Genomic DNA, 15,124 nt, shown 5'->3' on the forward strand with positions numbered 1-15,124 from the left:
AAGATGAGTGTTTCTCTGATCATAACGACGACGGAGCCTGTGATGACGGAGGACCCGATTCTCATACTGACCTCTGTGCGTTGGGTACTGACTGCCGAGACTGCGGGGAAAGAATCAACGGTGAGTCACGTTCTCGACGTTTCATGCAAATACATTTTGTTGGCAGCATTGTTGAATCTACGCGTCTCCTTTCTTACATGTTTAGCCAATGTGCCATTTGCGTGGTATCTGTGTCTAAGTATGTCATCGAATCCGCCATTATTGTCGACCCTCGTTCGTGGCTAGCCGTGTTATAATCACCGAAAAACTCCGCAAGATGTACATCTATTACGACAGGACGTGGCAGATGAATGTTCGAAGTACCGCAATATTCCGAAATAGTAAGATCTTAGACGCAAATGACCCCGAGATACGAGATATCGTTATGACGATATTAATTAATGAAATGGTACTTTAGTGAAAATTATGTATAGTGTAGTATACTAGTCAGTTGTTTTGTTTTGTTGTTGTGGATTGTTTTGTCAAATTCTTGGTAAATTATGTTTAAAGATCTACGGTTGGGCATGCCAAGTAAAAGCAGCACCATACTATAAATATCGAGGTAGTCATATTTTCATGTAGGTTACAATGGGAATTTAGCAAACCAAACGAGCAAAACATACATGCAAAACTGACAATTTTTGTAGGAAAAAGTTTATTTAAGAAGTTTTCGGGGAAAAGTACCTCATTTGGGTGGCACATCATGTATATCTTTCCCATGTGATTGCCGCAATATTGAAACATACGCCCCTATGATTGATTACAAGACAGTAGAATACAACGTCATGTCCCTGGAAGAATTACTGAACAGTATAATTATTAACAATGATTATTTCCATTGACCAAGGCCTGTGTTTGAACACGTGTTTCGTTGACCGAACTAATAACAGACTGTGTGAAGACGGAGAACCAGACGCCACTGATTACGCGTGTGAGAAAGGGTACGACTGTACAGATTGTGGACCACGCGATTACACCTCCATTGCGGGCCCTGACGGTGAGTGTTGGTCGCATGACTGTATACATTCGCGTATATCATATTTATCAGTAAACTAGGTTTACACATGTACAGAGTGTGAAGAGGCAATGTGTATAACTTTGATTATTTACAGAGCCACTTTTATAAGGTTTACAATAGGTGTATTCTAAAAAAATTAGTCTTAAAATAAATGTTTTCGATTTACTAGTAATTGCATCTTGATTAAAACATTGATATAATTTGTCGTAAAATAAAAATATTTTGTTGAGAGCAAGCATCATAATAACAGTATTTTAATTACCTGTACATATAGGTAAATCCGGTACGCATGCGCATGAGAAATTTTCTGGCATTTCATCGAACTAATACTATGTTTTTGCCAGAAGTCAAGATTAATAGCGCAATAATGTGTGTTTTCAAGATAAATATCGAAACAAATTTAAACAATCTAAAAAAGTTCTCACCAAGCTATGGCACGACAGGATCCTTGATTTCATAACTACAATGTTGTTGGAAAATACGCATATTTATTGTCGGACCGTGAATGTCTCGTGCTCACGTACAAATACCACTTTCATTATTCAACAGAAGTAGGAACCATATGCACCAACTACTGTTCCACAGATTTCACTAACAACGGTAATTGCGATGACGGTGGCGTTGGATCGGTGTCATCGTATTGCCCCGAGGGATACGACTGCGCTGACTGCGGGGAAAGAAATGGTAAGTTGAAATTTAGTGAAAATCAAAGACTACAGGAAACATTAAAGCAATGTAAATTTCAGTTTGACACTCTTCCTAATAGTATACTTCAAGATGAAGTAATATATCATTTGTTTAGAGCTTCACAAATAATTCTAGAGGATATTGTATTCGAACTGGTCGCCATTTAGCCTGACATGTAGGCGTGAGTGGCGCCCTCGTCGGCCGAACGGCGTCAGACCTCACTGTGTTGTATTTGGAGCACCGCGGAGAGTGCAACTCACGCGACATTATCAGGCTAGTCGCAATTTCAACAATTTCTATTACCAACATCATATGTATAGGTAGAAAATCCATATTCCCTACAGAAACCACCATTCCATTGAACACGATCGCTATAAATGTTTGTTTTCAGGGAAATGTGAAAACGAGTGTGCCATTAGTTTTATCAACGATGGGATATGTCAAGATGGCGGACCCAATGATGCGGAAAACATCAATGTATGTATGTTTGGCTACGACTGCGCTGACTGTGGCGTGCAACAGCTGAGTAAGTTAACCATAAACACAGTGTGCATCACATGGAACCTATATCGAACGCGACGGCACTTTTAGTTTCGTTTTCATGTACGTCACTAGAATTCATTTAAAGGGCGGCAGTCGTCGTGTCGCGTCCTGTTTGTTATGGGACTCATAGCGACGTGTACAACGCGTGTAAAATACATTGTTTATTTCTATTACATGAAATTCTAACACGCGCTGCGCAACGACCACCGCGCTTTAACCTTGTATTATTTACGGCATATCTCGAAAATGTGAATGTGATGAAGAAGTCTTGGTTTCGTAAACGATTGGCCTTCGACATACGCATGCTGTGTTTCATTTTTTTTTTAATTTTCTTTATTTTATTATATTTTACCAAATCACAAGTTCGTCAAATATTGTTCAATTTTCTCCCGACATCGTGGCCACAAATACCATTGTTGAGGTAGACGCTGAACACTATTTGAGAGGAAAACCAAGTCCCGCGACTCTCTCATTCACAACGAGATCTCGGCCGCCATGTTTATGTTCTTTGTTTTTTTATCTGGTATAGGCTCCGGATTATTACAGTGCTATACGTGTGAGGGCGCGGATTCTTCCATTTTCCAGAAAAATGAAGATTGTTTCAAACCAACCATATGCAACTGGGATGAAAATTACTGTTACGTAGAGGTCAGAGGAACTGGTGAGTGTTTATTAATATTTCAGGTTCTCAACTAAAATGGTCGTACTTTGCTATTGACGAAGGGTTTCTTCAAACTAACATATTTATCAATATTTACTTTTGCTTTCTATAACGGCATTATAACCATATTGCTTATTTTATTACAGGTGACAACGTACTGGTTAAGAAGGGATGTGCTAAAGAGCCTGCCTGTCTGGACAGCGAATTTGAGTCATGCGTGACTGGTCGATATACATGCCGTGATTCAAATCTATGCAACGAGAACACGGCACACATCCTCACAGTGCACTCCCTTGTACTGACGGGGATGGTCGCCATTACCGGCATCTTTTATATAGTCTAACTATAAAACATCGTATATCATACCATTGCTCTATGACACATGACGCAGTATCACGGTGACCGTCACCAGGGCAAGAGAGAGTGATATAGTAATACAAGTAATTTAAACCCCACTCGTATTAATTGTCATATTGATTTTAATGTCTCTCTTATTTATGTTGTAGATATAGATTAGCATTTGGGAGTTACGTAACGCAACGGTCATGAATGATGTTATTGTATTCACATGCGTTTTCTTAGCAATGATCTCACTGATTATTTTAAAATGACATTCATATCATAAATTAATTTCATGAAATACGTTTGAAATGCATCTCTGTTTTGTTGCAGCAGAGTTTTTATAGTTTAAGTTCAATTGAATCTATGTTCAAATGTATCTTTCATTAAAATAAAATAATAACACTATAAAGGTTCTTACATTTATACATTCATTCATATAATTATGTAATAAAATGAATTCATACTATACTATCATGGAATGAGCGTGAATGTATAAAATAGCCGAACGCCACATTATTCATGGGTGCGATCGAACGCATTGAAAGAAACAATATGGCCACAGATATTGTTCAATTTCTGTTTTGAGTTCGCCGTGCACGAGTCATCGGTAAGTAAGCAGGAACTTCACATTGACAACACTTGTACATCTGTAACCAATTCAGGAACATTTTCTCTGTTGCTACGTCATACAAAGTTCTCGCTTCGCCCTCTACCGACGACGTTATGTGTTCTCACAAGGCCGAAACAAGTTTTCAAGACAAGAGAAAGTACAACCTATGAAAGTCACAAAATTACAGTTTATCATGGACAAAATGGATGCTTTAATTATGTAAATCTACTGTGACCTCACCCACCACGTGATAAGAAAAAACGAACACGATGACTGGAAATAAATCTGTTAGTCTAGATAAGGTCACAACATATATTTGCATACAACAAGTTTCTATTTAACTTTGATTGTGTGAACTTAAATCTAGTTTCTATGGAAACCAGTACCAAACACTTGTGTGTTGGACAACCAGTGTATCTACCAACGAGGAGAGGGGTGTGTACTTACTACCACATTTGGTTGTATGCGTAATCGTTATGTGTAAGGCAGTGACTTACTGTGTGTTGCTGGTGTTTGTAGCGTTATTGTATGTGAACCTATGCCAAGGTGAGATATATGTTATCAATTATAGTTTTCAGATCATGGTTAGCTCAGAACGTTTGCAAATTTAGTCAATAAATGACTGCAAGTTTCAACGTGGTATCTGTACATGGGAGGCAACAATGCGTTGCTATCTACCAAATGTGAACATTTGGGACGGAATTTACGAACGATTCTAAATATCAGTGCAATTTTTCTGTGTCAAATTGTAATCCACTTTTCACTTAAAGGGCGACAGTCGTCACGCCGCGTCCTGTTCGATATGGGACTCATAGCAACGTATACAACGCGTGTAAAATACATTGTTTATTTACATGAAATTCGAACACGCGCTGCGCGACGACTACCGCGCTTTAAGTTTTCTGTTCGTTGCATTGTAAACGTTGAAACCATTTCTCCGTATTAAGTGTTAGGCAATTCAAACCGGTTTGTATGTTAAGATGTTCAGAGTTTTATTCGACACTGAGTCCATGTTCGTAAACACAGAGAAATCTACATCATCATTGTATTGTAGTGATCATAATTTAGTAAATTGTTCTTACAACTATGATAATCCGTGGTGGATTTCATCCTAAATTGAAATATCTGGCACATTCACGGTCATTCAGGAGGTTAGCATTTGCTACATTCCTGGCAGGCCTGGGAACTAATCATCACGCTTGGATAGAGCCAAATTAAGGAATATAATAGTCGCTATACGGACGGTTGCCTTTGAATTATCGAATTATCATATGTGGTGGAACTCTTCGTTTATGATAGCCATCTTCAAATCCCAGTCATGGCTGGGTGAAAACAACCTGTTGCTGTCGACGTGATTGATCGTGATGCCTCTGGCTTTAGATGGCCAATTTATTTTACCGTCAATGTTACTTTTAACGAATATATTTTCTTGAAAACAATTGCTACAATTGAGTTGTTTCCAATACAGGTGAAATATGCAGGGACGTGTGCATCCAGTATTTAGGCAACGATGGGTCATGTGACGACGGTGGAGATGGGGCAGACACTGACAACTGTACTTTGGGACATGACTGCACTGACTGTGGGGACAGGAATGGTAGGTACAGTGTATTGGCAGTGTGTCGGTATGGTCGACGTGATTACACGTCCTTAGCGTTCGTCCTGTCACGGCGGACACGATGTAACCCGCAAATATTTCCACGTAGTAGGACGTTGAACCAGCGGGTCGTTTGAAATAAACAGCCCACACGTCTAATAAACGAGTAAAAAACTTTCACCATGGGATACAAACAGTTATAAAGTGATTCGTTTGCCAACTTTTAGTAAAATTATCCGGTGTCACGACTCCCAACTATTACCTATCCTAATGCATACTAATGGGTTGAGTATAAAGGAAATTGCAAGCCATTTTCGATTCGATTTGTAATTTTTTTATGATACAGACTTGCATAATATATTCTGTTTAAGTGTTTAGTAAAATAATGGACAGTGGCACTATTGTATCTCAAGGTAGACACATGAAACGAAGCGAATGATTACATACAGTGAAAAATGAGGCGAGTTGGTACTCACAAGAGAACGAGTGTTTGGTGTTATTATACAATAAACCACAGGATCCCTATATTAAAAAGTGATAGTAGCCCTCGGCACATCGTTTATTTGTGCTATCAGTGCCTACCTGTTCAGTTCGGATAACGATTGTTGTACACGTCACGGTGTGTAGCTGCAACCCAGCCTGTATAATCCTTACCAGTGGATTTTTGAGAGTTTAGTATTGAATTACATATATATATTTATATTATGATTAAATTATAATTAATAATGTCACTAGGACTATTCTTGTTTAAAGGAATTTATACTTTGTTTGATATGGTGACAACGCTTGGGCTTGTCGTGGAGGATTTTTTTGATTTTCGTTTTTTGGTTTTGGTATTTATGCATCCCATAATGCATATTTTATATTTATTGGCTTGCATACCACTACATGAAATTCGAAAATCCATTGCATTTTTATGTAAAATTATATTTGATAACATATTACTTATAGGCGTATGTGAGGACGACTGTTCTTATGTTGACTCTGCCCATTCCTTCGATGGTTACTGTGATGATGGTGGACCTACATCACATACAAATATGTGTCCCTATGGCAACGATTGCTACGACTGTGGATTGAGAGAAGCAGGTATTGTAGTCAACTAACAACACATATAGTAGAAAACATGTATTAGTTACTGTCAAGTGCTTTATTCTCACTTCGAATTCATTGTCAATGAAGGAATGAATCAGTAAAATTAACATTCAGTGAAAATAGCTTTTCACGTGTAACTCACCAAAAATCAGTGAAGATTCAAAACAGCCAAAATCATGCAAGTTGTGCTGGTAAGAACCCGTAATTAAAAGTAGTTTTTTAGAAATCAGATTTATTCGACTTATTTTATATATTCATTTGGGATAATGTTTATACTTGTATTACATATATTCACATTGATATCATCAATTAAGATGAATGTACAAACAATGAGAATGAATCAATTTTTTTTCAAAAGGTTAAATGTCTTGATATTAAAAGTTTCTCTCAATTGTGAACACGTAGATAATGTTTTCAAAATATCCTCACAAAAATTGTATCGATAATCAACGCAGCTTGAACGACACACACATAAACGGGAATACATCTCAGTTTTAAGGGCACTGACATCCATTACAAATACATTACACTTGTTTCCCGATTAAAAATATGCTATGAGTAAAAAATAAATAAATTGCGTAATGTACTAGTATTTCGCCCACTTGTGCGAGAAATGTCAATACAAGAACTGTTGTTATTATAGTTGATATATGCGAAGACGAGTGCGTCTCTGATAACAATTATGATGGGTCATGTGACGATGGGGGAAGTGGTTCGGATACAAGTCTATGTCAGCTAGGCACTGATTGTGGAGACTGTGGACCAAGGGATAACGGTGAGTTTCAAATGATTGTTTTAAAGCGGAGGGATCGTCAATTGCGCACGCGTGAGAACTGACTCGCTATGGCCATCTGACGCATGCGCAAATGACGAGTATGTATTATTCACTCTTTGTTTCAAACAAGTTTAAAACCGACATTTTTGTTTTCAGATTTGTGTTTGAACACATGCTTCGTTGATGCAACAAACAATGGTGATTGTGAAGACGGCGAAGAGGGCGCAGTTGATAATATTTGTAACAAGGGATACGATTGCACAGACTGCGAACCGCGTGACTATACGACTATAGAGGGCGTAACCGAAGGTAAACAGGATAACATTGTTCAATGTAAATCAAGTATTCCGAGAGTTTCCATTTAATGTAATAATAATTATTGTAATCAAATATAAATGCCACCTAACTTCCAAATATTGAATTGTTGACACGATGTTTGCATCACCCGATGACTGAATGAATAGGCACAACCAAATGAGTACTGAAAAAGAAATGTTTTTATGTACTAGTAATTATATGTTACGTTTGCGACCATGAATAACTATTATTATTATGATTATTACAAATGTTCTTGGTTGCTACCATAACGTGGGCCAACGTGATTTCCATTACTCAATACATGTTATTGGTCGACAGGGGAAGGCACTGTGTGTTCAGACTACTGTGTGTATGATTTCACGTCGGATACCTTCTGTGATGACGGCGGTGAGGGCGCTGAAGAAGTTCAATATTGCGCACTTGGGCATGACTGTGATGATTGTGGGGACAGGAACGGTTTGTATTGATACATTGTAATTGCTGATATGATAAAGTTTATTCGACCGTGGAGGGTAGGGTAGGGTAGGGTAGGGTAGGGTAGGGTAGGATAGGGTAGGGTAGGGTAGGGTAGAGTAGGGTAGGGTAGGTAAGGGTAGAGTAGGGTAGGGTAGGGTAGGTAAGGGTAGAGTAGGGTAGGTAAGGGCAGGGTAGGGTAGGGTAGGGTAGGGTAGGGTAGGGTAGGGTAGGGAAGGGTAGGGTAGGGTAGGGCAGGGCAGGGCAGGGCAGGGTAGAGTAGGGTAGGGTAGAGTAGAGTAGGGTAGAGTAGGGCAGGGTAGAGTAGGGTAGATTAGAGTAGGGTAGATTAGAGTAGGGTAGATTAGAGTAGGGTAGGTTACGGTAGGGTAGAGTAGGGTAGGGTAGGGTAGAGTAGAGTAGGGTAGAGTAAGACAGGGTAGAGTAGGGTAGATTAGAGTAGGGTAGGTTAGGGTAGGGTAGATTAGAGTAGGGTAGGTTAGGGTAGGGTAGAGTAGAGTAGGGTAGAGTAGGGTAGGGTAGGGTTACAAAATCCAAAAGGTAAACTATGATTGGCTGCATAGCATTATAGTTACATAGAGAAATAACTTTTAGTTAGTTATATAATATAAGCCTCAGGTTATTACGAGGATACCTCAAAGTATGTACGAAGACACTACATCGGGAGTATCGACCGACGCGTAGCGGAGGTCGATGTGACGGCGTACTGTCTGACTACGGTGAATAGTACGACCAATAGTCGAAAACATCTAGGAAAGAAATCAAATTAACTTTAATTTGTTTACACAAATCATTCATTAATATCTAGAAAAACTATAAGTTCGGTACATGTCGCCTTCTTCAAAATTGGCTCAAACAAATTGTGGTACTGGAACTGGGAAATAGAATTTGCCTTAATCCCTTGAAAAGATAACATAGCCTATAACGAAGTTCCAATTTAATCAAAATTGCCTTAAAACATGGGTTTTGTCGCTGAATTGTTTGGTTTATTGTGTCCTAAATGTATAGTATATATTCTTACAATTTACAAGTATATCAGTCGTACTTCAATAGGCCCGTAGCCAGAACTTTTGAATAGGGGGTTCGAAACAACAATAATATATTTGATGTGAAACGTGTGAATTTTATAATATTCAAAAATTGAGCTCTGTTACAGACATTTTTATATTCTCGGTTTTAAATTCACTTGTTTACTTTGTGTTACGTTGGTAAGTTATTTCACATAACATCTTTGAACTATTTTACCATTTTGAGAAGGGGTCCTGAGCCATTCCCCACCCACAGACAAACACACCCACACCCTTGATCCACCACGACAAAATGTTGTACACAACAAAGACAAGACTGTATGTATCTTAGCATTATTGTCTAAGCATTTTAAGGTAGAATGCTACTCAAGAGGTTTTTCGTTCTTTGCAGATGTTAGCGCACATAAAAGTGACACGATTTCATGTCGAAATCTGTCTACAATTATTCATTTTAATATTAGTAAATTTTGTATTATGTAATTTTATTTCTGTACAGGGCCTCAGCCCATCGTGCAAAATGTAATGGGTAGAAAAGTGCATATCACGTTTTAAAAACAATACAACATCCATGTAAACATATGGTACTAAGTTAAGCTGGATTCATATTTATCTCGTCGCTTGAAAACTTTTAAAAGATACAGAGCTAGTTGATATATGGTGTGGCAGTTTGTGTAGCGACGAAGTAAGCCCAGACTGTCAGTATTTGCATAATTGCACAGGGTTATTGACAAAAGATCAGCCCTTAGATCATTATATAATGGACATATAAAAACAAATTGAATTTCATTCTCTACCATGCTAAATTCAAACGTATCACTGCAAAAACAACAAATTTATTGATCAAACTGTATTTTTGTGTGTCTGCCCAATTCAACATTATGTTAATGGCCAAAACAGCAAAAACTCGTCATAAATATTTTAGCCTATAATTGCTTGCCAATAAATCTCCCAGGTTATAATACTACTTTGATTTTTTCGAATGTACACAGCTTGGATGATTGTGAAATTGAGGCATGCCATTCTTGCTGACAACAATTTTATTCTTTGAGTAAATATCTCTGAGAAATTTGCAGTATCTCCAACTTGTTTTTCAAACCAGACAATGCCGAAACCATATTTGAACAGGAGATTTTTATATGGGTTTCCCAAGTAAGTCTACCGGTCTTGTCTAATCGTTTAAGCATGATATAACATGTTTTGGGGTTCCAGCTATTTTTTACTTCAAGTAATTTTAACCAATATGAGATACAGCCCTTGAAATATCCACAGCATAATGGCAGCCTTCCACATTCGTCCAACATCGCTACATTGTTTGCACAACTATTAACGCTAGGTAGATATCTGCAAAATGTTGTCTGTACCCTCTCGATTTCCGAATTTTCGTACACCCATATCGCTACCATAAGAAATAGCTGGCACAATGATTGCATCAAACAAATTAAATGCACTAACCAATGGCATACCGCCAAGTTTCTTACAGTATGTAAATTTGTTAGTTCATTGTAAATCTGTTTTTAGAGGGCGGTAAAATAATATGCATATAGTGGCAGTTTAGCAGCGGTCTCACTAGACTTCAATGACTACATCTGTTTTGTATGAACCCACTAAAAATATAGTAAATCTTTTAAGACATCACAAAAAAACGTGTAAAAAAATATGTTTGAAAAATATGATTCATCGCACAGTTTCAGTGCTGAAGCAACACTGTGGGGTAAATTGTTGGCTGCAAGATGCTCTACGATCTATACAACTCATGATGATAAATCTTTCTTAAATCATTTTTTTAATGATTAGTTTAACCCGTAGCTGTACACTATTGTCCAATAACACAGGATACACGTACTAATACAATAAGTTGACTACATTTGGCTGATACACATAACATAACAGTATATATGCCATCATTAACTTGAAGAAAACAAAACTAATGAACCAAATTAGGAAAGTACTGTGTCGTGTTGTCGTGTCAATCCCGTTCGATCCCCACACTTTAGTAATTGAGCGAACAATAGCATAAGACAAACGGCACCACATCCTTCAATGAATGACTACCATTATATTATTGTTTCAATGTTGTTTTAATATTTAACATCAGCTGCTTGAACGCGATCTTCATTACACCATCACGGAATCACCGAATAAAAGCTTGCCCATTTAAAACAACTTTTCTTTATTTGCTGCTGTTGAGCTGACACGGCGTAACTTCACCATTGACATTTAAAATCCGTAATTACTATACAATTTCGGCTGAGTCTGATAGTTACCTCACTGAGTCAAGTGATTTAAACGATGAAAAATATTTTAATTAATACTGTTCATTATGTTCTAATCTACGATCATAATTCTATTCTCTTACAAAATTTAGGGGGTTCGTCCGAACCCCCCCCCCCCAAACTACGGGCCTGGTCTGGCTTGTAGTATTTATTTATAAAAAAATTTTAGACAAGTTTGAAAACGCCGCCAACGTCCATAGTTTGAAAATGAAGTTATAGTTGCCGGGACTCAATTGTTTATACACTTTGATGCTCACGCTTTGTTATTTACATTCAATGCGCATATTCGAATTTATTTAGCAATGAAGAAAAAATACATACCATCCTGCACCACTAGTATTGTATTGTCTGGGGGGGGGGGGGGTAAGCACATTTCACTTCAGTGTGTAACTCCCGATGTATATATTGTTGTATCAGGTGTTTGTGAAAATGACTGTCTACTAAGTGTGACTAACAACGGCATATGTGAAGACGGTGGGCCAAATGACGAAGCTGGAATTGATTTATGCAGATTTGGCTATGACTGTGGTGATTGCGGCGAACAGCAACTCAGTACGTGACTTATACGCGTTGTCTCGAGAATTTACTAGCGTGACAATTACGCCATGTCTGTACTACCCGTAAAGTGATGACGTATAACATACTTGTGTATTTCATCTTAGGTGCAGGGTTGTTACAGTGTTACGTGTGTGATAACCCAGAATATGAAAACGTCATGGTTTCCAATGACAACGCCAATTGCTTCAAACCTAAACTATGCAACCCCGGGGAAGACTATTGTTATTCTGATATTCAAGTAACAGGTAGGTTCGTGTTGTAATGACGCCCTCAAGTTGACATCGTTCTGTTCACTCGTTTTTGCAATCACTATGGTTGTCGATCGTGTTAAATTTACAAATTAACGTGCTTACGCGATACACCGAAGTCACTTAATACACTGCTCACGCTACTGTAGTAATTCAAGGTTCAAGACTTGAATTAAATGTTGTAATTTCTTTGACGCGTAGATGGGAAGGTTGTTTATTATATATTTGTAGGTGCTGATTTCCTAATAGAGAAGGGCTGCTCGTCAGCGCCAGATTGTTCCGATGTCGAATACGAAGACAGCGAGGATTCGTGCCAGACCAGCCGCCATATTTGTTATGATTTGAACCTTTGCAACGAAAATACAGCGCACATGGCCACATTCCAAGGCGTGGTCTTGCTAGCATCGATATTTTTCTCTGTATATACCTACTAGATGTTGAACAATGTTGTTTCCTATTTCTCGCATGTATTGGTTTGGTATTTCTAGAAGTGAGTTACTACTTGTCATTTTGGAGGCAAAATAAATATGAAACATTACTACTTTCAAGATAATGTAATTTATTCGAGACTGAATTTGACACTTGATAATGATATTATTCTCACTCATCGGACAATACAGGTTGATGTTTACATTTCTATCCTCATATATAATCGTAGTATGTGTAAGCCAATTATATCTCCAGTCAAATGTATACGAGTAAATTCAATAAAAATTCCCAATAAACTAAGATATCTGACTTAAGGCCATTCGCTGGTATTTCAAACTATTTAATAAGGTGAAAGTTTTATCATCATATTTTGATTCAAAATTGCAACCTTATGATAGATTTTGATATAAGCAAAAGTGTTTGAATTATAATGTTTGTACCGGGTACAAATCATGGTTTGAAAACAAAAATCGTGTTACAAAATTCCCCAAATAGGCATTTTTAGAAAAATTTCAATAAGAGTCCATGTAAATACATTATTTCTTGGGAAAAGAAATAGGATTCCCTGGAATATTCTAGTAATTGGTGACAATGAGATGTATCCATTATATTATAACATACTATTTTTTCACTACACGTCACCAAAATATATTCTCAGACATGACTTTTCCCCATACGAACCAATGTTTACAAAAAAGTGGTTCCGAGACCATATGTATTTATACGATTTTTGGGAGTAATGTAAAATAAAAACCGTAGTGTAAAAATCGTGCAAATATCGGTTATAATACCCGCAATGACGTTAAAGCTTCATTTAAATGTTGAGTTGATCAGACAATTTTTTAACAAGTGTATAGACAGGATAACACATTTCAGGCACGTACCTAAAATTGTAAAAGCCGTTATGAAACATTACACATTTATCACGGGAATACACTAAACTTGATACGCATTCCAAGACACGTACCGTCGTACACATGGTGTCACTTTGAGTGTGACCCGGGACTAACAAGGAACAAAGCACAACCGATAAGGAGGATTAAATTAAATACATCGACTGTGATGGCGCTGTAAGTGGCATGCTCATTCTGGATTCCTTACATAAATCTTATACTGATCTTTTCTAACTCTTCTTACAACTTGTAAATTCGCGAATAAACACGGTTTCCGTGAATGAGGCGAAATATACCTAAATGATCTGAAATACTGTGATTTCTTGATGACCATGATAGTAACCCATGGTTACATAGCTGGGTACCGGATAAGCAAGTTCTTTAACTGACCTTTTGTCTTACAAGCATCCCGTCCCCATCGATTTTGAACCAAAAAATGTGTACTATATATAAATACGAAGAAGAATACTAAAAATACGATATCCAGATGTGATCAGCAACCAGGAGTTATGGGAAAGAATGAGTCAACAGAGATAATTCAGAGACGCTGGTGCTGGCTAAGATATACCCTACGGAAACCAGTCCAAAACATCACAAGGGCAGCACTGATATGGAACCCACAGGAAAAAAGAAAACGAGGTCGTCCAAGAAACACCTGGCGACGGCACCTATAGAGGCCGATGTCCGGAAGCTGGGCTATACCAGGGGAGCGGTGGAAAAACTGGTACAGGACTGGCATGGTTAGAGGAATCTTGTTGTTGGCCTATGTCCCAAGAGGGGTGATAGGCATAACTAACTAACTAACTAACTAACTAACTAACTAACTAACTAACCAACTAACCAGTATATATTAAATATGGCAAGTATGATACCAGTTTAACTGTATTGTATATGTATAGGTTTCAATGGTGTGTCATGGCTGCTTTTACAAAAGACACTAGAAAATAGTTTCTAGTAGTTTTAGTATTTTCTAGTGTCTTTGCGTAAATGTGTAGAGCTATTGTATGTATGTTGTAATGAGTTCAACTTTCGGAAATATCATCAGAATGTTGACAAGGATGAAACGCAAGTATACAGATTAAAGTACTTTATTCGAACATAAAAGAACAAAAACAAAACGAGTTATATATACGTAGTCATTTATAGTGAGCCATATTGACACAAAAATATCGAAAGGAAAATGCTAACAATAAAAAGTCCTGTTTTGTTCCAATTCAACACCAAATAGTATAGTGATAGTGTTTATATTTCCACCAAAAAAAACGCAAGATATATACTATACGTATGCATACAGTAATCCAGTATACGATATACACATATTGTCGCTGGTGGCGCCATAACTATCATTAACAATGCACTAGTTTCACTGAAAAACGAGGCTCGCGCACTAATATAATATCCGGACACATCACATTGAGGTTACACACCAAAGTTATAATTTGTATCAACGGGGTCATATCGGCAAAAACCAAGTAAAGAGCGAACCTGAGCGCAAAGTTGCTAAAGGACGGCAGTCGACGCGCAGCGCATGCGCGA

General features: G+C 37.7%; 1 protein-coding gene across 2 annotated transcripts; it reads left to right on the forward strand.

The window, feature by feature from the left end:
• The first annotated feature begins 4,311 nt into the window (after positions 1 to 4,311).
• Positions 4,312 to 12,819, forward strand: LOC100378459 (uncharacterized). Of its 2 annotated transcripts, XM_006813924.3 has the most exons (9): positions 4,312 to 4,446; positions 5,369 to 5,497; positions 6,449 to 6,586; positions 7,236 to 7,367; positions 7,524 to 7,676; positions 8,004 to 8,141; positions 11,878 to 12,012; positions 12,123 to 12,263; positions 12,498 to 12,819. In XM_006813924.3, the coding sequence occupies exons 1-9, from the start codon at positions 4,377 to 4,379 to the stop codon at positions 12,698 to 12,700; spliced, it is 1,239 nt and encodes a 412-aa protein (XP_006813987.3). In that variant the 5' UTR covers positions 4,312 to 4,376; the 3' UTR covers positions 12,701 to 12,819. The 2 variants fall into 2 exon arrangements, with proteins under 2 accessions (XP_006813987.3, XP_085357814.1); XM_085501688.1 differs by lacking the exon at positions 11,878 to 12,012.
• Positions 12,820 to 15,124: the final 2,305 nt, after the last annotated feature.

This window comes from Saccoglossus kowalevskii, chromosome 7, assembly GCF_978046115.1.
Source record: "Saccoglossus kowalevskii chromosome 7, keSacKowa6.1, whole genome shotgun sequence".
NCBI classification, from domain to species: domain Eukaryota; kingdom Metazoa; phylum Hemichordata; class Enteropneusta; family Harrimaniidae; genus Saccoglossus; species Saccoglossus kowalevskii.